We start from the raw sequence: 27,804 nt of genomic DNA on the forward strand, positions 1-27,804 counted from the left end.
TGCAACGTGGAGAGGAAGCTGGATTGCTTCTTGAAGAGTTGTTTTGTACTGCTGCCAATTTGTCAGCGGTTGTGTTGGTGCAGTAGTGAGATGCGTCAGTAGTCTATGGGCGACAACACATAGAACCGGCTCATGGTCTGAGTCGAGATCGGCGACGACATACGGCGCTACGGTAAAGTTGATTCCTTTGTGTAGTGTGATGTCTAAGACATCCGGCCTAGCTCCATTTTTGGGGAAGTGTGTCAGATCCTTTGGTGCTGTTACCGCAAGGTTTATAAATGGTATGTGGTTGAACAGCTGTATTCCGTTTCGATTGGTGACCCTAGAATTCCACTCTGGATGTTTGGAGTTCAGATCTCCAGCTATCAGTACTCTGGTGCCTAATGACTGTAATGTTTGAAGGTCTTGAAGCTTTACCCTCGCTTCCGGTCTTTTGTATGCTGCAACAAGGACCAGCGGTTCAGTTGGTGTGATGATTTTGATGGCCAAAGCTTCAATGATCTGCAGTTGTGGGATGGAGATTGTATGTGGGAAAATCGCTCTTTATTACCCTCTACTTATATAGTCAAGAATAAAAAGGTTGCTCATGGGAGATTCACTTTTATTCACTGCAGTACATTTTCTTCTTTAGTTTATAGCTTTGATGTTCACATATCTTTCGAAGAGTGTTAAAGCACAATTTTTCACTATGACTACAATCAAACGTACCATTATTTGTTGTACAAAAACTTATGTTTCTTCTACACATTTCGACAGAACCATCTAACGGCCGGTGTAGGAAACTCAGCATAAAGTAAGTATATTCTGAGCTTTTTTCCACAATATTAGGTTACACAGCAACATAAAGACTCGCTTCGAGTAATTATCTATCTACATGAGTTTCAATTTTCGACAAAGGATTTTCATACTACATTCGACGAAACTGGACAATCGTTATTTCAAATTCGAAAGCATGCTGACGCACATATAGTAAATTTAACCAAACGTTTTCTTTCTCTTTACTTATATATGCATCATTTTGTTTACGAGCACCATATTTCGTCTGACCAATTTTTTTGGTATTCTTAAACAAAATGATTTAGTAATTACAAGCAACATTTGGTTATCGGAAACAAAAAGCATAACCAAACGGCTCAACCAAACTTTTTTTTGGTAATTCCAAACAAACCAGTTTTTTCTGTGTGCTGGGACTTTTTTTATTTCTTCTTTGGAATGTAATACCACAGATAATACTTATAGTCATGTTTATCTTTTTTTGTTTTTGTTTTCTGTGAGGGCACATAGCCCGCCAATGGCCTAGTCTACTCGTATCGTAAGATTCAATTTGTCGCTTTTTCGACCTCAGTGGTAACAGTGAATCTTTGTCGTATGGTTGCTTGCATAGGATAGAACATGACGTTTCTCGAGGATTCGTAGAATTGACCAAAATGTCATTGACAAAAGTTTTTGGTCTTCACGTTCCCTGCAATCTGCACTGTGAAAGTTTATCGGTGATGTATGATGACATCCTGTATACACGCTCTATCCTAGGTGCGCGTGTATGATGTGTCCCTTCCCCAGAAAAGAAAATATGGTTATGGATCCGCCTATGTTCGAATATACTTACAGCCTCATCAGCAGGAAGAGCCTGCATTTTTCCGCCTTAAGGTAGAAACTCTTTGGCACAACTTCCTTCAACAAATCACCATTCCTATTCCCAGTTTTCTGTTGGGCTACAAAACTGTAGTACCATTGCCAGAGCCGGCTGCGACTCCACGCGCACATTTGTAGATAAATATTGCTAGTCGGCAACACTGCAGGCCAAGGAGACTGCATGATACTAACGCCACCTGCCGGCCCCAAGGAGGAGTTTTTGTCCCGCCAAAGACTTACGAACTGGTTCGGGAGAAGTTTGGGTTCGAGGCTTGGAAGATGGTGAAGTAATAACAATGGCGGAGTGAACGTTGGAGCACTCGCGTTTCAACGTGTTTTTTAATGGGGAATTTAAGTTGGTGGAGGATTATGTGCGTGTGGTGTGACTGATTCAAAGGACACCTGTTGAATTCTCGTGGGGATCCGCTGGTTGTCACTTGGAACACGTTGCAAGTGTATGGCTGGACGATTAGTAAGGTCAAGTCAACAGGTCAGTTGCTCTAAGTTTCGTTTTTGTTTTTTCTCTCCCCGATCATTCCGTGTTATTTGATATCACGTGCAGGAATTCCTTGTTGGTTTCACAAGTGATGAAAACTTGTGTGACACGTGTGTTTGAAGTGTGGTTATGTATGTGTTGTGGCAACGTAACGTAAATGTTTGTTGCTTATTGTCAACCTTTCTGAAGTCGGCTCTTGGGAAAAGATGCAAAGAATGACAGCAGAAAAGGTGCAGCTGTGGCATTAGCTTGACAAAACACAGGCAATCAGCGCTACTTCTGCCAACAATCTTTAATGTATACAGAAGTGTTTTGTTTGTTTTAAGTCTACTGTATGCTCCGATCGGCTTTTCGTGACTGGACCGACTATTTTAAAAAAAAAGTGGGTTCCCAATCACGGTGTAATGTGTCCCGTTCGAAGCCGAACCGTAGAAGTGTTCCGAGCGAGGTAATATACATGTCCTGTTACTCATGGAAGCAATGCCCAGCATGGAAAACACCACTTGCATGTCCCTGAATCCCTGCCTTGGAATATACGATGTACTAATTCATACGGTTTGTTTATCTCTCACACAAAATCTATATATTGTTTACCATTACCCCGCGCACATAATCTACATGTTGTTTACATTTGATACCAATGTTAACTAGAAGAGAAACAAGTTGAAGAACGTGTTAATTCATTTCTGATTTTAGGCGCTAAATATGATGGAAACTTTAGAAACTTGAATTAGTTGATTTGCATTATTTTACTTCACTTTTCTGCCACTTTTGGCTAATCGCGAAGATGAGGATGAATGATGGTATAATGATTAAGTTGATGAAGGGACACTCACAAAGAACAACCATGCCCAGGTCGGAATTCAACTCGTGACCCCTTGCATCCTAGCTATCACTGTGCTAACAACTATTTTTTTTAAAAAAAAAAGAAGTAAAAGGTGGTACCTCCAGGCCCCTTCATTCACTTTTTTCTCAACTTTCACACGTGTCAATTTTTACTGTATTATTCTATCTGTTTCTCATTACGGACAAAAAGAAAACAAACATCCATGTCCTAAACAGGATTCGAACCCAGGATCCCTGGCGTCCTAGCGCACTGTACTAACCACTCCGCCACGGAGGTCGGCCTGGAATTAGTAGAGAATAATCCAATAGATATAAACTCTCTGTATTTCCTCCAAGTAACCATTTCACTTTGCACAATTATGCATTGTGTGGTAGTGGCAAGCTTAGAGATTACTGTTATTTTGATATCATTATGTAGGTATTAAATAAGTGCATGCCTACAATAAACGTGTTCTTTAACAGCAGCACTTAAGGTATTTAAAAAAATAAGGCTATAATGTTTCCTCGTTAAAATGTTAAATATATAACATGGCCATTTGGGGGGGAGGGTTGCAGTAAACACTTAGGGCGTGGCAAGATAGAAATTAGAAAGGAAATCACCTCACCAGGGTTAAAAGTTTATCTTGAGCCGTCCCTGCATAATCCCAAGATCATTATAGTTATCATTGGTTGACAAAATAATTTCTAAACGTTAGAAATTCTTATTGTTACACTTACACTGGAACGTCAGCATTCTTAAAGGTACAGTGGGATCCATGAGTATTACCATGCAAATTGTCCATCACCATGTTCGTGCACTTTATTTGACCCAATAAGAGCTTCAAGAATTAAAAGAAAACTCAAAACAACCTGTTGACAATTTCTTCATCAGCATACATAAAAATCCATCGCTTAAAAACACATAGGATGTAAGAGAAAAATTAATGAAATTAGTCATGGACAATTTGCACGTTAATACTCATGGATCCCACTGTACTACTGCGATGCAATCGTGGAAGGGAGCTGCAAACTAATTAGCATTTTAAAATACCCTGTTTTCGAAAACAAAATCGCCAATATAATAATACTATGCATAGCAGTGATTGGGTGCCAAACCGGAGAAGGGGCGGGGGGGGGCAAGGACAGTTTACTTTCTCTTGGTAGACAAGCCTTAGTATCAGTGAGGACAACTGCCCCCCCCCCCCAATCACCGTCACTGCTACTACCTTCATAACTTTTCATGTGATATCTTTGTACCTACATTTCGTGCTGTTGTTACTGTTCTTGCAGTTGTTGCAAAATACCAGCTGCCGATTTTTTTTTTTTTTACCAAATTGCATTATACAGTACTTTACGTTTTCCGTTGCTTCACTAAAATTGGACATACCAGCACGTTTCGTTTCCCGTATGTTTTACTACATATTACATTAAAACTGTAAAAGTATATGTTTTTTTATCAAAATGAGCATATGAAATAAATTTATTGGAACATGAATGTAAAAAAAGTAGATGATCCATGAGAGGTGGGGGGGGGGGGCTGGGGACTCATGGGCCGCCAGAACATCTTTCTATTACATAAATATTATTACACAAAGAAAAGCTGCCTTCATGACGGAACAAGTTGAGCGTCTGATCACACTAATTTTACTCGTGAACTTCTCAGTGAGAGCAGTTTTTCCTTATTAATATAACCGAATTACCATTCAACCTCATCGTCACAATTAAGACATAGAAAATCGTCTTAAAGCAAAATGGAAAAATATCATATACTTTGTTCATTATTCATCGAGAATTCTATTATTTTTATTTTAGTCATCAAATATTCTCAGACTGAGGAGGAACGGTTCACGTATGTCGTTTAAAATGACAATTTTAAGTTGTCAAGGAATTTGAAGAGTTTTGGGGAGGGATTTTTCACGGGATGTGGATTTTAATTTATCAAATCTGAGACAGTTGTATAGTATATATTTCTAGAGGATTATAACATGATCAAATGAAGGGCTGGAGGTCATCTAAGGATCTCCTGCATCTTCATCACTGTAGTCAATCCATCTCAATGATACAGGAATGTGGAAGGGAGAGCAGGGGCAACTAACCGAAATCCCCCCCTCCCGAATTTCTTGCAGGGCGTTAACCTAACCAGTGGCGTGCCTGAGGGCAGATTTGGGGCTTGTACATCCAATTGCCTCCTATGGTCAGAGAAGAATGAAAGTTGGAGGAGCTCTGACATGCAACAACAGATGCACTAAGGGCTGCCCAGAGGGGCTTAATTGTTGCACAGTATATTGCATAAATTCCACACCATGCAGGGGTTTATTCAGAATTTTCCATCTGATAGGAGAGAGGGACGAAAAGCCGTTTTCAGGGGGTGTAAAAGTAAATTTACTCGGCCTTTGGGAAGAATTTAAGGGGGGTGTTGAGGAAAATAGGGGTTGCAGGTGCGTAGATAAATTACTGTCTCTATGTACAGTGGTGTACTCAGGGATGTTATCATTCTCCTAGGGTCCCTTTTCCTAAAGTAAAGATCACTAAATATATAATGGAGTGGTTAACACAGCGCACTACGACACCAGGGGTTCTGAGTTCGAACCGCCATGGGCATTGGGTGTTCTTTGTGTGTGCACCTTCAATGTCGTCATATCATCACTCACCCTCATCGTCCCGATTAGCCAAAGTGGCAGAAAAGCGACGCTAAATAACAACAATAAAATAAAATCCCCAAATATGTAAAAATATGGTAAAATAGTTCTTACTATTACAGAAAACACAAAACCATAACTCCACGATATTTTTGGGAGCGCCTCTGTATATGTGGATAGTAGGGACGTGAGGAAGGGGTATTTTTGGTCGAAGGGATCGGTACAGAAAATTTTTGAAAACCCGATTTCGGGACAGAAAATGTTCAGAAATTTCGTGCCTGTTTTCGTATTTCTGGGATGGAAACTACGATTTTCAAATAATCTCGAACACACTGTGACTGTGTAGAAAACTTGTGAAAGTATGCACATGTCACAAAGACTATTCGAAAATTTTGGGTATTGTTGGATGTGTGTGTGTGTGTGTGTATGGATAAATCACTAGGAGTCGGACAGATCCTCGGAATTACCTAACCTGCCGACGTAGCTGTGAAACGTTGCACTTTAACTGCTTCAATAAAGCTAGTCTTACCTCAATTTGACAGCCATAAGTCATAACGGTGCTCGCTCGCGGCAGCAAGTAACCAAGTGCGATGTTGTACAATCGGGATAACTGTTGCGGAAAAAATGTTATGTAAGATTGCTTGTTCTTCTAGCTCAACACACAGTTCCGGGCAGCAAAAAATAATGCACTCTCCAGAATAATCTTAACTCAGTTGTAAACCCTGTGTTCATGCAGTCTTAGATCAGTTTATAGAAATTGTTTCTGATGTGCACTCTTCTTTCTAATAGGGCCTCCCCAATGGCGCAGTCGTTGCCTTGTAATCAAGTGGTCCCGGGTTCGATACCAGGTGGATGCACTTGGCACAGTGCTTCGGATCCCACTTTAAACTGTAGGTCCAGTCCTGATTAGCCTTACTGTGCATAAAGTGGACTTAAAACACCAAATCAGTAACAATAACAATCTTCTGTCTAATACGGTGTAATGGTTTCTACTTGGGTTTCTACCACCCTTTTTCTTTGGGCGAGTAGTTAAGGTGACGGGCTGTATTTGGGAGGTTGAAGCAGGGGTTTATCGATAATTTTCTGTCGGTGAGTGTAATGGTAAATTTAGACAAATTGGCTCGTCCTGGCAAAATTTTTGGTGGCGGGCGAATGTGGTTAATCAGCGGCCATCCTAACTGAAGTTTCTGGGCGCTTTTCCTCGGTTCTTCTAAATACTTGGCAGTGTACTTTCAAAGAAGGCCATAAACGTTACCTTCCATCCACTTCCTTGTACGTACCTTTCCTCTCATCCTTCGTTCTGATTTTTCATTTGATCTTTTATCTAGCGCCGCTTTTCTTTCACTTTTAGCTAATCGCGACGATGAGGATGAGGTATGATACAATGAAATTATTGAAAAGACACCGAGAACACTTATGCTCAGCCCAGGATTCTAATCCGGGACCCTGATGTCTATGATAACCACTCCGCCACGGAGGTCGGCATATGTCCGTCGTTCACTTGGACTTCGCGAAGTGTCATTTATTGATAAGAGCCAACTGTAGCCGGCGAAATGGTCTGCTGAACGCGCCACGAAGCCAGAGTGCCCCGTTTGGAACCTGGGACAAGGCTTGACTGTATCATTGTACCAGCACCATTTCATCCTCATCATTGCATTAAACCAAAGAGGTGAAAGGCGACGTACAAATAACCGGAAAGAGTCAAATGAACTCTTTTTAGTTGCCGCTTCAATTCATTTCACCGTAACGATGCTCGACGTTACAACCGCTCATGATGTAAACGGTGCAAAATTTACTGAAATTGAATCTCGAAGAGTTGGGTGTCCTGGCCACCTCGCGTCTCCCCGCATCGATCAGATCAAATTCCAGATGTTTTTTCCCCGGCAATTCAAGAAATGTATCACCGGCCCAAAATGTGGCAACACTGTCGATAGTCACGTTTTCTTTCTCCGTCGGGTGTTTGGTTCGTTCACCTTTTTCTCTTGGATCGGCACTCCTGGAGTCCAAAGCAGGAAGATATGCACCAGTTTTGTTACGTTTCGAAGTAGTTTGTGCAAGAATTTGCATAAAAACGTTCCTGTTTCAGTAGATATCTAGGTTTGGAAAAATTGCAAAAATATGAACAGTTCCGGTAACTTCAAGGTTACAGATAGTGAAGAAACGACGTTTATGATGAATAACAGAGATTACGGAGATAACAACTACATACAAAAATAATGTTTCGTTTGTGTTTCATGGACACCCAACTTGCCAGACACAGTACCTTGTTAGAGTACAATGTTAAATAATAGTACTGAATAACATAACCTGATGCACACCAGTGGCGGATGCAGGGATTGCACTTGGGAGGAGTGATTTTCCCGCGGAAGTCCATTCTAAGCAATATTTACATAGCTTTTACATAAACAGGGTGTGAAATCACTGCAGATTGGTGGGGGGGAAGGAGCAGACAGACAGACACACATACACACACTATATATGTCATTAAATTTGTGTCAATTATTAAATAATCAAATTATATTATAAAATATACAATATATTATATCGACTGTCTTTCATTTAAATGTAATTGCAAATTCAAGATTTTGATGTGCTATGAACAATTAGAGAGGAGGGACGAAAATTAAGATACATTAAGAAGATAATAGTTTTCTGTATAAAATTCACATATAAGTGCTATTACGTGTTTTATTAATATATTTATATACTTCGTGGTTGCTAACGAAAGACGATGAGAAATGGAGAAGAAATAAGTCGGTCTAATTTCTGTGTTCTGGGGATTGCTGGATTCAGTGTCCTTAGAGATGAGTCTCTTTTTTGTCCGTTCTTTTTGTATGTTATCGATATTATTCCAGTCAAGTATATTCGAATCCTAAACTAATTGTTTTTGTTCGTTGTTAAAACAAAAACTCTCCCCCCCGGAAGAGTTTGGTGGGGGGGGGGGAATTTCAGGACAAGATCGTTGGTGGGGGGAATTCCCCACGTCCCCCTCGGGTTTTCGCACCCTGTACATAAACAATACGTACGATATAGGAACTACTCCGTAGGGATTTACACGCACAGCTGAAAACAAGGGTACTGGGTCCGAATCTGGGATAAGTAAAGGATGTTCATTAATTAATTCTAATTAGTAATTACATAAAGATGCGAATAGAAATTGGGAAATGAGGAAACAAGGACCTCTCCTATAGAATCATGTCGCTCCTGTTGATCCAGGAAAATGTAAAAATATGCATAAAGCATTAGGGTCGTTATTAACTTATTTTTGTAATTTTGATTTAGAATGTATATTCTTAGCAGACATCCTCCATACAGGCTTGGGAACAAATAATTAATAATAATAATTCGGTATTACAATCTTTATAAAAATATTCATAATAACAATCTATAATTATTACACCAATTAAATAATGGAGAGCTAGCTTACTGTGTAATTCTGATATACAAATGAAATATAAATTAAATATTATGTATGGAAAAACCAAGTCTAAGCTTTTGGATTGGGAGGGTGCCTTCCCCGTGGTTCCGCGCCTGTTGCACACTCCTGTTCAGATAAAGTGGCACATTGATTATGTTCACGGGTATGCTGATCTCGGAAGCTATTTCTTGAAGAATATGAAGGCACAAATAAGTGAATATGCACAAGGAAATACTTGCTGTCTACGATATTTCCTGTGAGGGGGTGGGGCTTAAAGGATGTGGAAATGTCCCTAGGGAATCCTTCGGCCGCCTGCCTCTGGTGTTGTCACTGAGGCAGAGTCCTTGCAAATACTGTATGGCTCCTTGTAATAAAGGAGTTCCTGGTTCTTATCTGGTGGAGATACATTATTCAGTGGTTCGGATCCCTCTTTAAACTGTAGGCCCAGTCCCGATTAGCCTATCTGGCCTAGCAGTGAGCACAACGTGGACTTGAAAAACACACTTTTACATTCAGGTGCATGCACAGGACTTCATAGCACATGCCATGACTGACTCCTCAGGCGTGAGGAGGATCTAGTGTAGGATCTCCTGCTGGCTTCAAGATTAAATCCACACATAAAACGAACGTGGGAGAACTTGAAGGGGAAAGAGAAAACAAACAAACAAACAAAAAAAAAGCACATTCACTCCGTAATAATCGAAGATTTTATGTCATTTTAATTGCAAAAAATGTGGATGGAGTGCGACCATTATGTTAATATTACCGGTACTTAAAAAATCTTTGGTGCATGATAAGGATGGACGGATTGCTCGTAAATATACCTTAAAATTGAACAGTCCAAATCGACGCACTTAATTTTTTCTTTTTGTGTCAGTTAACAAATATTTTTCCTGTCAGAAAAAATAACATAAGAGTATTAGTTGTTATTGATTTGTGCATTATATTCGAAATATTACATTTAAGAAAATTTACTACAGTGTTGAACTTACAGAATTGATTAGAAACCAATTTTTGGACTGAAAAAACGGTGCAACGATTATGTGGTGAAATACGGTAGCAGTTATTGACGTGAGTAATGGCTACAGCGCCTTGAATAACGTAGCGTGGAAAACGGCACGGTTCTGCGCTCTCTGGCTGGTTCCACTCGAAATTGATCCGCTAGAGGCGCTGGTGTTGGACCCGGTGCTTGGTATTCGTCTGCTTATAATGATTTGATTTGATTTGGTGTTTTAAGTTCACTTTTTGCACAGTATGGCTAATCGGGACTGGACCTACAGTTTAAAGTGGGATCCAAACCACTTGTGCCTCCACCGGGTATCGAACTTGTGACCCCTTGATTACAAGGCAATGATGCTACCACTGCGCCATGGGGGAGGCCCATCCGTCTGCTTATAATGGAAGTAAATGGAGTTTTCGCTGCAACGTCTGATTCTTTTACATGAAGCATTTCTATGAATGTGATAATTGTTATGATATTTGGTACAGTGGTCGCGAAGATATTAACGAACATTCTAGACAGTCGACCACGTCCTGTTATCGTCATACTTTCGTTAATAGTACGGGAGAAAAAATACGCGTGGAATGCTCTTGGCAACTAAATTTTTGTGTATGAATTAGGTTCATTATTATTGTCATCATCATCATTTCATTTAAAGATATACACACTGAAGCATGTGTATTTTTGATATTTACTGACTCTTTTCTTCCGCTTTAAACTAATCGCGGCGATGATGATGATGATTCCATGAAACGACAAGGGGAACCCCACAAAACTTTCTTAGTGTAAGGAAACTTTCAAACCAATGGGGCAAGCGACACGGGATGTTCACACTGTCACACTAGTGACACACACTTCCAGACTGTAAAATAGCATTCATTGCACATGAGGGTCGAAACAGCAAACGACACGTTCATATGTCGTATTCGCGTGCTACTTGTTTTTTCAGTCGGAAAGAAGGGTGCTCAGCTCGAAGCGAAAGCGACCCGCTACAGGGGGAGTTCCGAACTAAGTGACAAGCGACAGCCTTGAAGCGGCACTTCAGTCTATTACTAGCAAGCGTTTGCTGCTAATTGTGCGAACACCAGATCTAGGCGACACGATAAGCCACACGTGTCGCTTTGTCGCTTGTGTGTCGCTCAAACTGGACCATTCCCTCAATAGCTTGCAACGTGTTGCCGTGGTTTGTTGTTCGCGCATGCGCGATGCAATCAGTGTCTTGCTTTAGGGATATTGCGCACCAAAGCGGCACGCGACACTTATCGCTTGAGGATTTCACCAACCGAACGCTGGCCTGTGCTGCCCGTCATGCCTTTACAATGTGAAATGTTGCTCTTGATTGGCTCGTTTCCAAGCAACATGTGTCGCGTCTCGCTTCGGTATGAAAGTTGCCTTGGGCCGAAGGACCCGTGTCGCTTTGGTGTGAAATCCTCGTATCGTTTGTCGTGTGTCGGTTTGGTGTAAAATCTCCTTGAGGAAGCGGTGCAGTCAGAGCTTGTGTCCCTACGGTTCGAAAGGCTGCATTGATTACGGACTGCTCGCTTCCAAGCGACACTTGTGGTTTGTCGCCTCGGTATGAAATATCTCTCAGGATACTATTTATATTCTAATAACATAGAAAAATAAAGCTCTAGTACACAATCCAACACCTGACGTCCGGAATCACTTTTTCGATGTTTCTTCTTGTGTTACGCATGCTATTTATTTATTAATTTTATTTTACTTTTCTTTCGAAAGTAATGCCATTTCGTGACTGCAAATCACTCCACAAATATAACTGTTTCCATCAATTCACTTACCGCCTTTCTAGACAAACAAATCTACATAATATATTCCAAAAACTAACTAAGCCGCATTACTTTCATAAGAAAATTAGCACCTGGTCCTATCGCACTGCCATCTATGTTTGTCATCCGTCTGGGGAACTAGTTTCTTGGGTCGTTTTCCACACTACGTTATTCAAGGCGCTGTAGTAATGGCTATTCAGGAATTTGAAACCTTACTTAAAGCTATTCCAAACGTCAAAAGTTCGTTATAGTTTAGTTCAATCCACCGTATGAGCAGATAGATACCGACACTAGACACAAGACGAGACTAGACACAGTCTCTCTCATCCAGTCTTGTGAATGAGGGTTCATTCTTATTCTCGCCTCGACTTGCAAGTGCTTGTTTCTTTTCCTTGTTCTCTACAACCACTCCTTTGGCATATCTAAACAAGCCGCATGGGGCACCCAATTTTGATTTGTGGTCATATTTTTAATATTACACGAATCAGTATTCAGTATCGGCTTGGCGCAAAAAAGCCTCCATCAGATTACCATACGGCAAGGTGCTCATGTACAGTGGAATGCACAAATATTGATCGGCAAATTGTCCACGACTATTTTCATTAATTTTTGTCTTACATTCCACCTGTTTTTAAGGAATGGATTTAATTTTTACGTATGCTCTGGTGCAGAGGTTGTTGGCGTTTTGTTTCAAATCATGAAGCCATCACTGGCTAAAACAAAGAAAATAAACGTGGTGATGGACAATTTGCTTGGTAATATTCATGCATTCCACTCTAAACTGTGCAACGCGAACATCTTTTTTTATGATACCTTACGCTGCAAACTGATACGTGTAATTGCGTATTGGGGTTTCCTCCCGTGTTGTTTCAAAAGAGAGACTACTCTACTCTATGAAAAGGTCTCGTCTCAATTTTCAGACGTCTGTCTCTCTCCTTCCCGCTTGAATTCCATCCCTACTTTAGAGTTTAAAATCGTGTACGAATCACAGAAATAGCCAAAACTGAGGCAAACTCAGCAAAGTTAGCTCTTTGCTACCTCTCATTGTTACCCCTTGGAGTACGCGATTAAGATTCGCTGGTCTACAAGAAATTAAGTAATATTGTTTACAAACTAAAACCTTGCAGCTATGGACATCCACGTATGTATCCATCATGTATTTTGTTCACACGAAAACTGTCGGAAAAATCCAGCGGGAACAATGACAAGCATGGTGCTAAAGCAGGCGTTAATTCGCACCACGTCCTATTTCTCACATAATTTCCTTCTAAAACATTTCTGTACTTCTCTCAGATACTTCTTCACACGAGAAATCTCTGCAGTCGGTCCAATGCGATATGAACGACTGGTATAATTTAGGACTCATACTGTGAGTAAACAAACAAAGTAATATTATGTTATTTTATCTGCGACTTAAAGTTGAGGCTTATAATGAAGTCGTGGGAATTATTTTGTCCTGCATTCCGAATTTAATAACAGAGTGAGAGTATTGTCGTCTGTCTTAGCAGCTATTGTCTTCCTTTAGTCGGGATACGGTGGCCGCTGTTTTTGACAAAGAAATAAATGACGTTTATTTTATGGCTCGAGGTATGTTCTGGATGGTTAGTATTGTTTGTTATGTTGTCCTGTTGTACCTATGAGGTGTTCTTTAAAACCATAATTATAGGGTTCGGCCGACCGCCGTGGGGGAGTGGTTAGCACATCGCTCTACGACGCTAGGAGTCCTGGGTTCGAATCCCGGCCTGGCCGTGGATGTTTGTGAGTGTCCATTCATCGATTTCATCATATCAATCATCCCCATCTTCGCAAAGTAGTCAAAAGTGGCACAAAAGTCGAAGTAAAATAAAACAAATCAATCAATATAGGGTTCAGTAATGTGCTTCCTTTTTGGGGAAGGGGTGCCACACTCTCTTGGTTAAACCGACAAAGGCGTAGGAAACGGGACGGCTAACCCCCCAAATAATCAAGAAACATCCTATTTATAACTGTATGATTTTGAAGGTATTCGCTGAAGGTACTCAAGTCAACCTCACTTCCTGGTAAATGGCATTTCTGCCAGGCCAACGAGGCTCTGGTGTCAGTATAATTCTCTGTAGAGTTGTGTGTTGTCCTTATATGTGCTATGTGCTAAGTACCCCTTTACAGCCTCAAAATTTAACCTGGGTAAGGAGATTTTAGTCCTCGGAGGCCCAGAGAGACGTTTTGTTGGTAGTGGGCTTGACCCGGATAGTGCGACAGGTGCAAATGACTTAAATGTTAACGCACCCACAAATATGATTTCAACCCATCACAAAAATAACTAAATAGTAAAAGAAGAAAAGATAAGAAAACATGCCCATCGAAGCAACTGATATCTGTGGCAACATATTCCCAAGCATTTCCTGTCACTCATCCCTTTGTCAAACACGTGGCTGTACATGTTTTTCAACACGTTATTTTTAAATCTCCAATTCGCAAAAATTACAACAACCGAAGATGGTTTTAAATCTCATTTTCTTGTTATTTAGCGTTGCTTTTCTTCCAGTTTTGGCTAATCACGACGATGAGGATGAGTTATGATATGATGAAATTGATGAAGGAACTCTCACAAAGGACACCCTTGCCCAGGCCGGGATTCGAACCCAGGACGTAACATGAAACGTAACCATGGATTTCAAATATGTATCATGTATTCATTCCTTTTTAAATGTAAACAGGCTTGTAATCAAGGGGTCCCGGGTTATGTAATTGGTCCTGATTAGACCTACCGCTGCCCTCTTATTTCGGCTAAAAGCGGCAATCTTAGAATCCATCCTTCCCTGTACCATTCCCGAAGGGGCCAGCAAGGCAAGACGATTTTCTCAAAATAATCATTCTGCTCTGTAAATGGAAGCCAGGAGTTACCTTTAATCTGGCCTAGCTGAAATTGATCAAGGAGTACTTGCAAAGAACACCAACGCCAACCCCGGTACTCGAACCCGGGAACTCCGGTGGCGACTTCAAGTCGACAACTTGACCCTAGTCGTTATGTGTGTCTTGTCTACCATGTTTTGATATTCATAGAAATATCTGTTGCGAACCAGAATTGGTTTGGTGGGGTCATACCCCTTCGGTCCAACTCCTCTTTACGAAATTCCTGCGAGCCGCCTCGGTAGCCGATAGCGTTGAGTGGTCGACTCGGAACTAACTAGCAATGGTTCCGAGTTTGAGTCCATACTCATGTAAATGCCCCTTCATCAGTTTCATTTGATCGTCTTCATCGTCACGACTACCTTGAAGAGCATGGAAAACGACATAAAATAAGAAAACACAATTACAATTACAAATATTATACGAGAGTCCATGAATTTTGTCCTTTGACATGTTTAACTGTGTGAAGACTGTGGGTATAGCAGGGTGGCGACAGACCTGGAAAACCTGGAAAACCGGGAAAAGTCAGGGAATTTGAGGTGTCAAAAAAAGTCAGGGAAATGTCAGGGAATTTCGTCTTCATTGACCTTTTTTTTTATTTTTTTATTTAAAGGTATCATTATGTAACTCTGTATGGGAACAGGGTAAATTTCGACCTCAACTTTTTAGGCCCCTTTTATGCGCAACACAGCCACGGCGCCAGAAACCAGTGATGGCAGGAGGAGAGAAAGAGAGAGAAATTTCTCTCGCCCGGGCTTCTCGGCGGGAATTTTAAATTCGAACACTCTTTGGAGGAAAATTGTTATAACTCTGGCACTATGGGATCAATCTACTTCGGATAACTTTTGTTTTGCAACTAAAACATCCGCGCATGCAACCATGTACAATTCAGGACACCGGACCGAGGAAGGGGGCTTGGTGGGGGGGCATGTACCCCGAATTTCAATGGAAAAAACAAAAATCTGGAGTTTGCTACCTCTTCTCCCCCTATTTTGGGGAGAAGGCGCGAACTTTAGTATTCTTTTTAAAGAATGGACATTTCACAAGAGAACGAAACATATTTCATGTTTTTGGGTGACATACAAGTTGAATAATAAGCTAAAATGTGAAACTCTGTTTTTTACGAAAATAGGTAATTTGCATTTTAGGAGGTAAATTGTTATAACTGTGGTACTATGGGAGCAATCTACTTCGGATAAGTTTTGTTTTGCAGGTAGAACATCAGAGCATGCAACCGTGTAAAATTCAGAACACCGGACCAAGAAAGAGGGGCTTGGGGGGGAGGGGGGGGGGCGGGGCGAATATCTATGAAAAAAACAACATAAAAATGGGAGTTTGCCCCCACTTCTCTCGCTATTTTGCAGAGAAGGTGCAAACCTTAGTATTGTTTTCAAAGAATGGACGTTTCCAAAGAGAATAAAACATGTTTCATGTTCTTGGGTGCCATACAAGTTGAATAATAAGCCAAAATGTGAAACTCTGTTTTTTACGATTGATTGATTGATTTGTTGTTTTAAGTCCACTTTATGCACAATAAGGCTAATCGGGACTGGACCTACAGTTTAAAGTGGGATCCGAACCACTTGTGCCTCCACCGAGTATCGAACCCGGGATCCCTTGATAACAAGGCGAAGACGCTACCACTGCGCCATCGGGGAGGCCCCTGTTGTTTACGAAAAATAGGTAATTTGCATATAGCTCAGAAAATTCTTATAACTCGGGCACTATGGGAGCAATCTACTTCGGATAAGTTTTGTTTTGCAGATAAAACATAATAGCATGCAACCGTGTACAATTCAGAACGCCGGACCAAGGAATAGGGCTTTGGGGGGGGGGGGGGGGCGACCCCCAAATTTCAATGAAAATAAAATCTGGAGTTTGCCCCCTCTTCTCCCGCTATTTTGGAGAGAAGGTGCAAACCTTACTATTCTCTTCAAAGAATGGACGTTTCCAAAGAGAATGAAACATGTTTCATGTTCTTGGGTTTCATACAAGTTGAATAATAAGCCAAAATGTGAAACTCTGTTCGGAAATGTGGCATGGATATGTTGCGGAGAGGGGGGAGGTTGGTCATCAATATGAATTTAACCAGGCTTGCTCCAGACCTGTGTCAAGAGTCTCCACCCAAACATAAGAGTATGAAGGTCCAAAAAGCACATTGATTTCGTAATCAGCACCATTATACCATATAGTATCATCGGGCCAGTACGACCTTACTCTGATGATACCATATGGTATCATCAGGAGAATAAAGGTTAAGCTTCTAATTATTATGCGGAAAATGCATTGAACTGTTGTCAATTTTTCTTGTCCGTATGGGCGTAGTAAGGGGACTTGTCAACAGATGGAGGTGATAAAAGCGGGTGGCGCCGTCCGATAGCTGTTGGACGTCATAGTAAGGCATTTTGTTGGGCAAACTGAATGAACATGGAAGCAAATAGGTTCCGTTGATACCTACGATTTTTGTCGAATATCGCCAGCCGACGAAGTATCTCACTACAACATGCGACAGAAATTGCATGGACTGCAACATCCAACAAAAATCGCATGCATAAACAAGAAGAGCTTTAGACTGCAAATATGCTGCTGGAATTTTATTACTCTTCTGGCTCACTTCACCTTATTTAATGTAGCAGTGCTTACGAAGGTTTTCTTTCATCATCCTGACGTATTACTGGTTTCGCACAAGTTAACATACGTTTACAATGACATTGCACTATTCTTAGATATCAAGAAGAATCCAACCAAATGGGATATATATTGAATACTATCACGAAGAAGTGAAACATACATCTGCATTGGTGAACGTTATAAAAATTGGCAAGTGCATGCTCCCAACCTCAAATTTACTGCAACACTAGTATTGAAATGAAATTAACGCCACTCTCTGTCCTGTTTGTTTAAACTCATGAGCGATGGTCATTAATCTCTCACTGAGTAAGGTTAATGTCCAATATTATGAAATAAAATACTAATAATAAATACGTAAATATTTTAATATCATATTTACTCGAATCATTCAATCATAAAAGCAAATCACTTTCTTCAAGAATTGACTTTTCTCTGCCAGCCCTGGTAAATTTTCACTTTCCATCTACTGATTTATTCGAGGGGTGGCCAGAAAGTAATTTCCAATTAGTAGGGCCATTGATTTTTCGCAAACGCCAAAACCTTGAAAAATGTTAATTGCTGCGAAGTTGTGTTTAGGAATGTGCAGTGATGTCTGGACACATTTTTCGCCCATTCGAAATATCGAAATAATGTAAATTTGGCATAAAATGCGAATTGTTGGAATTTTTAGCGATTTTTTTAAAGAAATGTCCTAAAACAACGAAAAATTCCATGAAATCCAACATTCTTGTCTTTTCTAGGCCATGTTTGTGTACATAGAACATGCAAGTTTTCCAACATTTTACTCAAGAGTAAACTATGGAGTTATACGTACATGGAATAATTCCGACAGCCACATTAAATCATGCATTTCCCACGATTTTTTCAACTTCTATCAAAACCATTTGCATCACAGAGCAAAGTGGCAGGGTTCTAACAGGAGATCGAGTGTGTATCTACCGTCACACAGGAGCCACATCTTCGTATTTGTCGCACGAAATATGTTTTGAATTACCAAGCTAAGTGCGCACCATCGGCATTTGTTGAGCGAGTAATAATGGAGCTCAGTCGTTAGGGCATCTGACTACTATGAGAGGGACCCATGGTCGATCTCCTGCGGGGGAGAACCGGGATGTTTGCCACCTATTCAAACTGCTCCGGTGCCCACCCAGCATCATATGAAGCTGGTACCTTGAGGAAACTATGAGGGATCAAGGTAGCAAGGAGCATGGTGCTGATCACATCACCCATACCTTCGCCGTGATCAAGATAGTGTGGGGTCCTAACTCCACACCCCTACTATACACCTTCATGGAAAAGTGCAAGGGAGCACTTTACTTTTACTTCCTCAAAAATCTGTTCCAACATATCAAACTGTCACGGAAATACGTAGACCATGTGACCTACAATTTAAAATAATAGTTTAAAAGCACAATGGAGTATTACGTTTCGGTATATTTGGCAGATAAATTTTTTAAGACAAAAACGCGAATTTTGGGAAACGTAACACTAACAAGTCAAAAAAGATAATGCCAATTTTTGGTGCCATAATATGATCGGTATGTCACGTGAGATATATTGATTTTAATTTTTTGGGTGCGTCGCCACTTATGGTCATTATGCACCCTTCAATATATATGGGGAAAATTCCATTATCTAAAATCCTTACCTTAAAATTAAAAAAGGGCTATGGACAATAACTTTCCTAAAATAACTTCCAAGATATCAAACTCTCACGAAGGGGCATAAGCCATGTGACTTACAATTTGAAACAGTAGTTTAAAAACACCATGAAGGTATAAAACACCAGATATTTGCCAGAAAATGCGCAAAAATGAAAATGTGAATTTTTGGAAAAATAACACCGTATAGTAAAAAATAAGAAAATACACCAATTTGAAAAAAATAACAAAATATGAAGGTCCCTACCGATTAGGCATAAACAAAACATGAATATCAGTTGCTCCGGTGCCCACCCAGCATCATATGAAGCTGGTACCTTGAGGAAACTATGAGGGATCAAGGTAGCAAGGAGCATGGTGCTGATCACATCACCCATACCTTCGCCGTGATCAAGATAGTGTGGGGTCCTAACTCCACACCCCTACTATACACCTTCATGGAAAAGTGCAAGGGAGCACTTTACTTTTACTTCCTCAAAAATCTGTTCCAACATATCAAACTGTCACGGAAATACGTAGACCATGTGACCTACAATTTAAAATAATAGTTTAAAAGCACAATGGAGTATTACGTTTCGGTATATTTGGCAGATAAATTTTTTAAGACAAAAACGCGAATTTTGGGAAACGTAACACTAACAAGTCAAAAAAGATAATGCCAATTTTTGGTGCCATAATATGATCGGTATGTCACGTGAGATATATTGATTTTAATTTTTTGGGTGCGTCGCCACTTATGGTCATTATGCACCCTTCAATATATATGGGGAAAATTCCATTATCTAAAATCCTTACCTTAAAATTAAAAAAGGGCTATGGACAATAACTTTCCTAAAATAACTTCCAAGATATCAAACTCTCACGAAGGGGCATAAGCCATGTGACTTACAATTTGAAACAGTAGTTTAAAAACACCATGAAGGTATAAAACACCAGATATTTGCCAGAAAATGCGCAAAAATGAAAATGTGAATTTTTGGAAAAATAACACCGTATAGTAAAAAATAAGAAAATACACCAATTTGAAAAAAATAACAAAATATGAAGGTCCCTACCGATTAGGCATAAACAAAACATGAATATCAGTTGTAATTTATTGCATTAGTAACAGTGAGTCCTAACCTAAATTTCGACATAATCACCACCGTTGTTCTGGCATTTGTCGTAGCATGGCACTAAATTTTGTATGCCCATGGTATATGTGTCTGACAGCAAAGACTGGAACTATCTCTACCGCAGTGTAGCTGTCAAATCCTTGCCCTGCCAGAAACCTCTTCAGTTAAACAAAAAGGTGAAAGTCCGTACATTCAAGGACAGAACTGTACAGGGAGTGTTCCAAGATCTCTCACCTGAAGTGATGCAAAGGACCCGTGTGTACTCAGCTGTATGTGGTTGTGGACATTCGATTGGCCTTCCGTGAATTGTCTGCACCATCGTCTGACCATACTATCACTCACGACGTCCGGTCTGCACAACTCACACGACTGCTGGTGGCTCTGTGCCAGATTCTGAGCGTGCAATGTAGGCTACATCGAGTCGGTGGGAGACTGTATGAGAGCTGCAATCTTTAACCTAGAACTGTCCTAAAACGGCTGCATTGCGACTGTACCAGATTACAGCTACATGCCACTTCTTCCTGCCTGCATGTGTGTGTGTCGCGCTCCGACCACTAGTGCTGCGTATAGGCACCATTGGAGCTTTTTTCAGGATGCCCCTCGTATATGAACTTTCAGAAGCTTTTATTATTAGTGTTTCTGTTTTAGTGTGTGGTTAGCTAAATCAGGTACCTATACAATGCAATTCTATAAATTCCTTGCGTTAAATTTCTAATACTTACGTACCCTTTTCGTCAGCATTAATGGTATAACTGCATGTTGTCAGTTTCACAGCACTTCACTTGGATATACTGTACTGAAGCAGAAATCCCATTGATAATGTAAGGAAATATGACACTTTATTTTGTTCGATTCAATTGTTTCACTTATATTCAAGAGTTAAGTTGTTTGATTTACAGAGAAGAGAGAAGTAGCTTTATGCATTGAAAAATGAGTCCGCACTCATGGTTCTTGCAAGCAGAGGGTTCCAAACCTCAGTGGAAATATCAACATATAATACCGAGAATGTATAAGGAGACTGATAAATTACAAATTGTATTTCTTAATCATTCACTCTTCACTCTTATCTCATTTAGTCGTAACTTTAAAAATATACAATTATTTTATTTTAAACTTGATGTGTATGACAAAATTCCATAATCCTTCCCTAGCTTGTGAATTGTAATACTTTTGCAAATTCACTATTTTGCAGTTTGAATTCAAATCATAGAGAATAGAGAAATTAAGTCAATTTCATAGAAGATAATATTGGTACTTAACAAATCCATACCTGGATCTGTATAAGTTTATTATTTCCATTTGCAAAAACATCGATTTAGTTTCGTTTGTAATGGTCAGGGAAAAAATGTAAATTTTGTCCTGGAAAACCTGGAAAAGTCAGGGAATTTCATTTCTGCTTGTTTGTAGCCACCCTGGTTTAGGTATAGTATGTCTCCACATTTAATCACGGCAGTATGTCTCCACATTTTTTCTCGATACATCATTGTGAACCACGTTGGGTTAGGTTAGGTTAGGTTAGCTTGCGTTAGGTAAAGAAAACATACACCTTTTTTTGTCTGTTTTCTTTACCTAACCTAATCCAACCTAACCTAACCTATCGTGGTTAACAAGAAAGTAAAGTGAAGAAAAGATACACAAATATAGAACTTGAAACATACATACATATCACACCTATATTCTTCCAATATGGAGACATACTACATCAATGTGGAGACATTCTTTCCAATGTGGAGACATACGTACTACACCTACACCTGAAGACTGTATCTGTTAAGAGATCAGTTACCATGGCCTATACCTATATGTTTCAAGTTGTTAGCATTCCAATAGCGACCATCAAAATGTTTCGGACGATAAGACGCAGTTACATTTTAGACATTATTTTTTAAGGTAAAAGTGCGTCTTATCTTGTCCGAAATTAATCCTTCTTTTTTCTTTCTTTGTTGCCTAGATTTCTGACACCTCAAATGATTTGCGCCCTCAGAAATCCTACAGCCTACACAGCCACTGGTTAATATGGCACTTCTGGTTACGCTTTGGTTAGACCATTATTATCCAGTATGTTCTCAGTGGAATTCACTGCTATAAATCCTGTTCAGTTTTCATGTGTAAAGAACACGTACAGTCAACGTCGTCACAATGCAGACACGGTAACAACTCTACCATTACTGATTTTTTTCTTCCTATCTTTTGCCGAAAACTGCACGTGCATGATAAAAAGTTACTCCTGAAATGCAGTTTTTCTTCCTTAATGTCCAGTGGCATTGAAACAGTAGCGTCGTAACGTACAACAATGGACATTTGAGTCTTGGAGATGATCTTTACGATTGTTGGAACAGGCTCTGTAAAAGGAATGCCTGGAATAGCTCCGTCTAGTTCTCTTTCGGCCACGGCAATTCTTTTGCGTCACCCAGGAGAGGGAGAGAGAGAGAGAGAGAGAATAAGAAAAAGGAATCTTACGTCGTAATTTTTGTCCCGATGTTCGAGAAAACTCATCCGATGGTTTACAAAACTTCAGCCAAAGCGGACGATCTGTCGTATCTTATCTGACCTTTGGCAAGCCATTCAGCCGTAACTCTGGGATTATGTGAATTCCTTCACCATTTAGATTGGTCGCCATTGTCCGGGTTTCGTTCAGTTGATGTTCTTTACTGCGTTAAAAGGTTGACGTAAATTATGCTTCCTCCACCCTTCTTTTCTTCGATTCCTCTTGCGTTCCTTTCTGCTTCCTTCCACTCTCTTTGTACGCACGTGTTGGAGCGTTATTATTTCGTTTTCTGGTAAACGTTTCTTTATTGATGCCAAAGGTCGCTTGCCTCCTTCGTGCTCGGAGCGAGAAGTTTTCGGTGATTCCCAGCAGGTGGCGGTATTGTGCGGGAAAATTACGATTCTCGTAAATAAGGCGTTAACTCGTTTAGGAATTTTACGGGAAATTGTTTGTCAAGTATGGTGTGAAGGTCTGCAGGACGTAGAGAATTTGGCTGTTGACCCACGTGACTTTTGTTTCTTAACTTGAGGAATTCAAGAGTACTTTTCACTTTTCATATGGTCACTACACTACACTGAGTGAGGCAAGGCATGTTCTAAAATAATCAATTGAAATCTGTTTAATGTTGTTCTGGTCTCTTCATAGCTATTGTTTTTCCATATAAAATCGTATGTATTAGAATATACATTGAAGCTAATTGCACAACTATAGAAATTTCTGGACACACCTATTACATAAATGGTCCTTTAGCTTCGATATATACGTATACATAAGGTGTTGCCGCACGACCATGTGGATTCAGCATCCGGAGGGCGATTCTCATGAGGGCAGACCTCACCCTCACCCTCCGGAAGACTTGTGGGGCAAGTGCGAGCTGTGAGAGGGCGTGCGAGGGCAAGAAAACGTAAGGGTGAAGATAGGGGAGGACGAGGGCGAACTAATGAGCTAAAAATCCTCATCGGATGAACCATATTTGTCTGGCGATGCTACCATCTTTTCATCAGCTACAGGTTCAGTTGTTGCACTTGGAGCAGCAGTACTGTTGTCATGAGCCACATTCATCATGGCAGATGAACGGATTTTATACGAAATTTTTTCCTGGAATACCCAGAGGGGTTCATCCGAAGGTCGATCCTCATGAGGACAGACCTCACCCTCACCTTCCAGAAGACTTTGAGGGTGAGGGAATGCGAAGTCGAAGGTTTGGGTGGGCCTTGAGGGCGAGGGTGCGGGTGAGGGAGGTTGATTCAAAATGAACATTTCTGCGTACGACACTTTACATGCAGAGGATATTCAACTTCTGTTTTTGTCACTTTCAGTTGAGTAATTAAAAAAGATAAAATAAAATTTCGATATTTCGCTTTTCACCGTCTTATTTTCAGTCTCTCTTCTGAGGTACTAGGCTATCGTAGCTCTTTATTACGTAGTTTATATGTAGTTTGCAACAACGCTATTTTTTTTTACACATGGCAACCAAATACACAGTCCGACTATTGAGAAATCAAAACGTCGCTATCAAATGAAAAGGAAACAAAATATTTGAATGTTACGTGGAGTACTTAAAGTTAATCCATCTTGCATCCATACTGCAATTGGCACGGTAAGTCAACGATTGAAACGACATCTGCAAGTTTTCATGTTGCATGATTTGATGATTGGACGTCACAACCAATTGGATGTTTCTGTGTTCACCAAAAGTACGTAATTCCAGCAGCACTCAACTTTTGAGAACCGGAAATAATTACCAGGGATAAGTCTGGGAAGTAGAGAGGATGATTAAACATGACTCACTTTTTTTTTTCGAGCTAGGAATACCTGACACTGCGCGTTTACATGGAACGAACATTATCGTGGAACGAACCAACTATCCGGTTTAGGATATTCAGAAAGACACAGACAGATCTCTTTCGTAATCATTCAGAGCACCTCGATAGTAACGGCGTGTTCCAGTTTCACCCTCCGGAACTTGACTTTTGATTGGAGCTCTTAGCTTGGCGATTTCCACGTTTTTTTGGTTCGAAGGAGGACTAGCGAAAATGCCACGTTTCATCCTCCACAACAATGGAATTCAAGCATTTTCCATTCCTGCAACCAGTTTTCAGTACGACTTTGATGAAATTTTATGTTCACTTCCTGCTTCATACCAATTACGTGACAATACCCTTACACCTCCTTAACGACATGACAGCATAACAACCAGCACGCTCATCGCAATTTTGTCAGTTGTTGCCAGTTTGTAGATTATGGACCACGCTACACTATGAACACGTTACTTCACAGACGTGGCACAACCTAAAAATTTCTCTCATTACTTAATTGTCGTAATGTGTAATGTGTATATTTGGCATCTCTTGTGCCGTAGTAAGTCGAAGTGATAAAAGAGGATACAATATGATTTGTAGCATTGGTCTCCTAACTTAGTAGGTCACTTGCAAACTCCTGAATTGAATTGTTGTTTTAAGTCCACTTTATGCACAGTAAGGCTAATCGGGACTGGACCTACAGTTTAAAGTGGGATCCGAACCACTTGTGCCTCCACCGGGTATCGAACCCGGGACCCCTTGATTACAAGGCAATGACGCTACCACTGCGCCATGGGGGAGGCCCCCACTTGCAAACTCCTGAACGACAGATAAAGAATGACTGAAAATATTTTGTGAATGGTTCAAAACCATATGGATTGTACTACTAAAACCCCAATGAATTCATTTCAGATTAATTCCCAGCCCTCCATTCTTTCATTGTGGATACATAACATATATTTGAAGTTGGAGTAAAACAAATGCATGAATGAATGTGCGTGTTTTAAACTGTTTGCAAAACTATACCTTTCTCGACACATCGCTTAGTGAATGAAACACAAGAAGTGGTGGCCCATTCTAAATGCCCCCCCCCCCCTCTGAACGAAAAAGTGATAATAACAGTATTCTTTCCTGTACTTGAAAGGAAGAACATTTGGGTAGACTTGATAGCCCGCCACCTGTTACTCACGCATCATCCTTATGGCAGTACATTCTTTCCGAACCAGCAAGGTCGAACGCCATTAACCACCCCTGTAGCGACTATTCTGGCAAAACATTCCGAATTTACTAAATTTACCGTGGAAACATCATTCTTTTATATTTCTGTGATCTGTTCCCGCCCAGGAGGGCTTTCTTCCAATAGGAGTTTTGGGAAAACCTTAGGTTCCAAAGAAATACATGAGACACCTGGCGTCCTGTCAGCACAGCCATCGCCGTCTGATACCCCGAGGGGGGAACTGCCCCTTCCAACACCTGGCGTTGTGGAATGTATGTCAGTAAGAGATTTCAGAAAAGTACCTGCTGTCTTGTTTTGCTTCCCAACACAAACTTAGGCCGATATCGTCTGATTATTATGTGATATTGTGTTATTTATTAATATTGTGTGCGTGTCACAGCGTCCTTTTTTCGTAGATTGTGATTACTGGTGAACTACTAGATAAACAATTAGTATTAACTGCAAACCAGACATATTCTGTACAAAATCTTGGCCAAAATACGGACCATTTCCTGGCCTTCCCCGATGGCATCGTGGTAACGTAGTCGCCTTGTAATTAAGGGGTCCTGGGTTCAATACCCGATGAAGCCACACAGTGGTTTCGACCCCACTTCAAACTGAAGGTCCAGCCCTGATTAGCTGGTCAGTGCATAAAGTAACAACTCAACGGACATTTCAGTACCACTAAAATATAACACGCAGACAATTTTCCACCAATGTTTTTAAAACGTGATTCGAATAAAATTACAAATGAATACATAGACAAGAAAATACTTCACGAAAGTCACATTTTATTTGTACATAATATACAACGAAATACATAAAAAAATAATATGAAACTGAAATACAGACGACGATTTTTGTTCGATTTTTGTACAAAGAACCATTCGTAAACCATAATGCAAACTGTTTCAAACTAATGTTTGCTAAAGTTGCTTAACATTTTTTGCACCTAAATTATGCACTTTTCAGGAGGATGCAAGGTAAAAAATTTGATTTACTTTTCATAGATATTTTTTCCTACTAGGTTAATCAAATATGATCTTTTTCCAATGTGAAGTGGCTATAAGTGCTGTACGTGTTTTGCTTATCATAAATGTACGAATAAATATATTTTTCACCATAACCTTTTTTCTCTCCCAGGGACAGAGCGATGCAGTGGAATATACCCTGAATGACCTTGAGAAGGATCTCGGATCACCTCGCGGTAAGTGCACTTAATTATAGTTTTATTTCAAGTGTTTGTGTTTTCTTTTTGTGTATAACTAACACTGAATTTTTATGGATTACAAATATCGAAATAGCACTAGCGTACGCAGGATATTTTCGGAGGGGGCTGGGAAGGGGCCGGCATACACTAAAAATATTTCATAATTACCACTTGTAATCTTCGTTTTAAAAGTTGTTCAAAGACAAAAATGGTAATCGGGGGTCATTTTAAGGAGATTTGAATTTACCAGTTTGGTTTTTCGTAAGGTCTTTTCTGCTTTCATTTGAAAGTTTTGATTTTTCTCAAAATTTCTGGTGGTTTTGTAGCTCCATCAGCTCCCCCTGCGTACGCCAGTGTCTAATTCTGCACTAATCCGATACATAAAAATGGTTAGAATTCAGTGCAGAATTTCAAGCATAAATTCACCTCCTCCTCAATTGAAGAACTCATAAAAAGAAGAGATGCAAATGTTTCTGACTTAAGTTTGCAATCGTTACATTGAAATACTATGCATATCATGGAGTCCCGTTGAATAATGAATGTCGGCCTAAAATTATATATTTCAAACATACAATTGCATTTCAGTCCCTATAATTTGCGTTAATATCAAGGACTGATAATTACAAGTAAGGCTGTAGTAGGTCGTTGGAGGACAGAACTTCAAGTGAGGTAGTGTTTGGTGGGGAAAAAAATGCCTTGCTTGCACCCCGCATTCTGGAAAAACTACCGCGGATGCCTATGGTGCATACTGTGAAGTGTTTAAAATAAAACCACTGAATAATCAGTAAGATTAAAGCAAGTGCTTGTGTTCAACATAATAATACTTTGAAAACCTCTTTCCTCCAATATCCGAATGGTCTCTTTCTCTCTCTCTCAATCACATGAACACACACACACATAACACGTGCCAGAGTTGCATTTTCTTATAATTACATATTTTCCACATTACCGGCTGTTTTAAATATTCTCGTGGGTCATAGGTACTTTGACATACG

At 40.1% G+C, this 27,804-nt stretch overlaps 1 protein-coding gene across 1 annotated transcript in view; it reads left to right on the forward strand.

Annotated features, from left to right (window-relative positions):
* Nucleotides 1-1,901: 1,901 nt before the first annotated feature.
* Nucleotides 1,902-27,804, forward strand: part of LOC146003239 (uncharacterized) — a 121,060-nt gene continuing 95,157 nt past the window's right edge. The window contains exons 1-2 of the mRNA XM_083141418.1: nt 1,902-2,122; nt 26,743-26,806. Coding sequence (XP_082997544.1) covers nt 2,090-2,122; nt 26,743-26,806 — 97 coding nt within the window. The 5' untranslated portion in view covers nt 1,902-2,089. The remainder of the gene's footprint in view (nt 2,123-26,742; nt 26,807-27,804) is intronic.

The sequence above is a fragment of the Lepisma saccharinum genome, chromosome 1, assembly GCF_977018435.1.
Source record: "Lepisma saccharinum chromosome 1, izLepSacc3.1, whole genome shotgun sequence".
In the NCBI taxonomy this organism is placed as follows: domain Eukaryota; kingdom Metazoa; phylum Arthropoda; class Insecta; order Zygentoma; family Lepismatidae; genus Lepisma; species Lepisma saccharinum.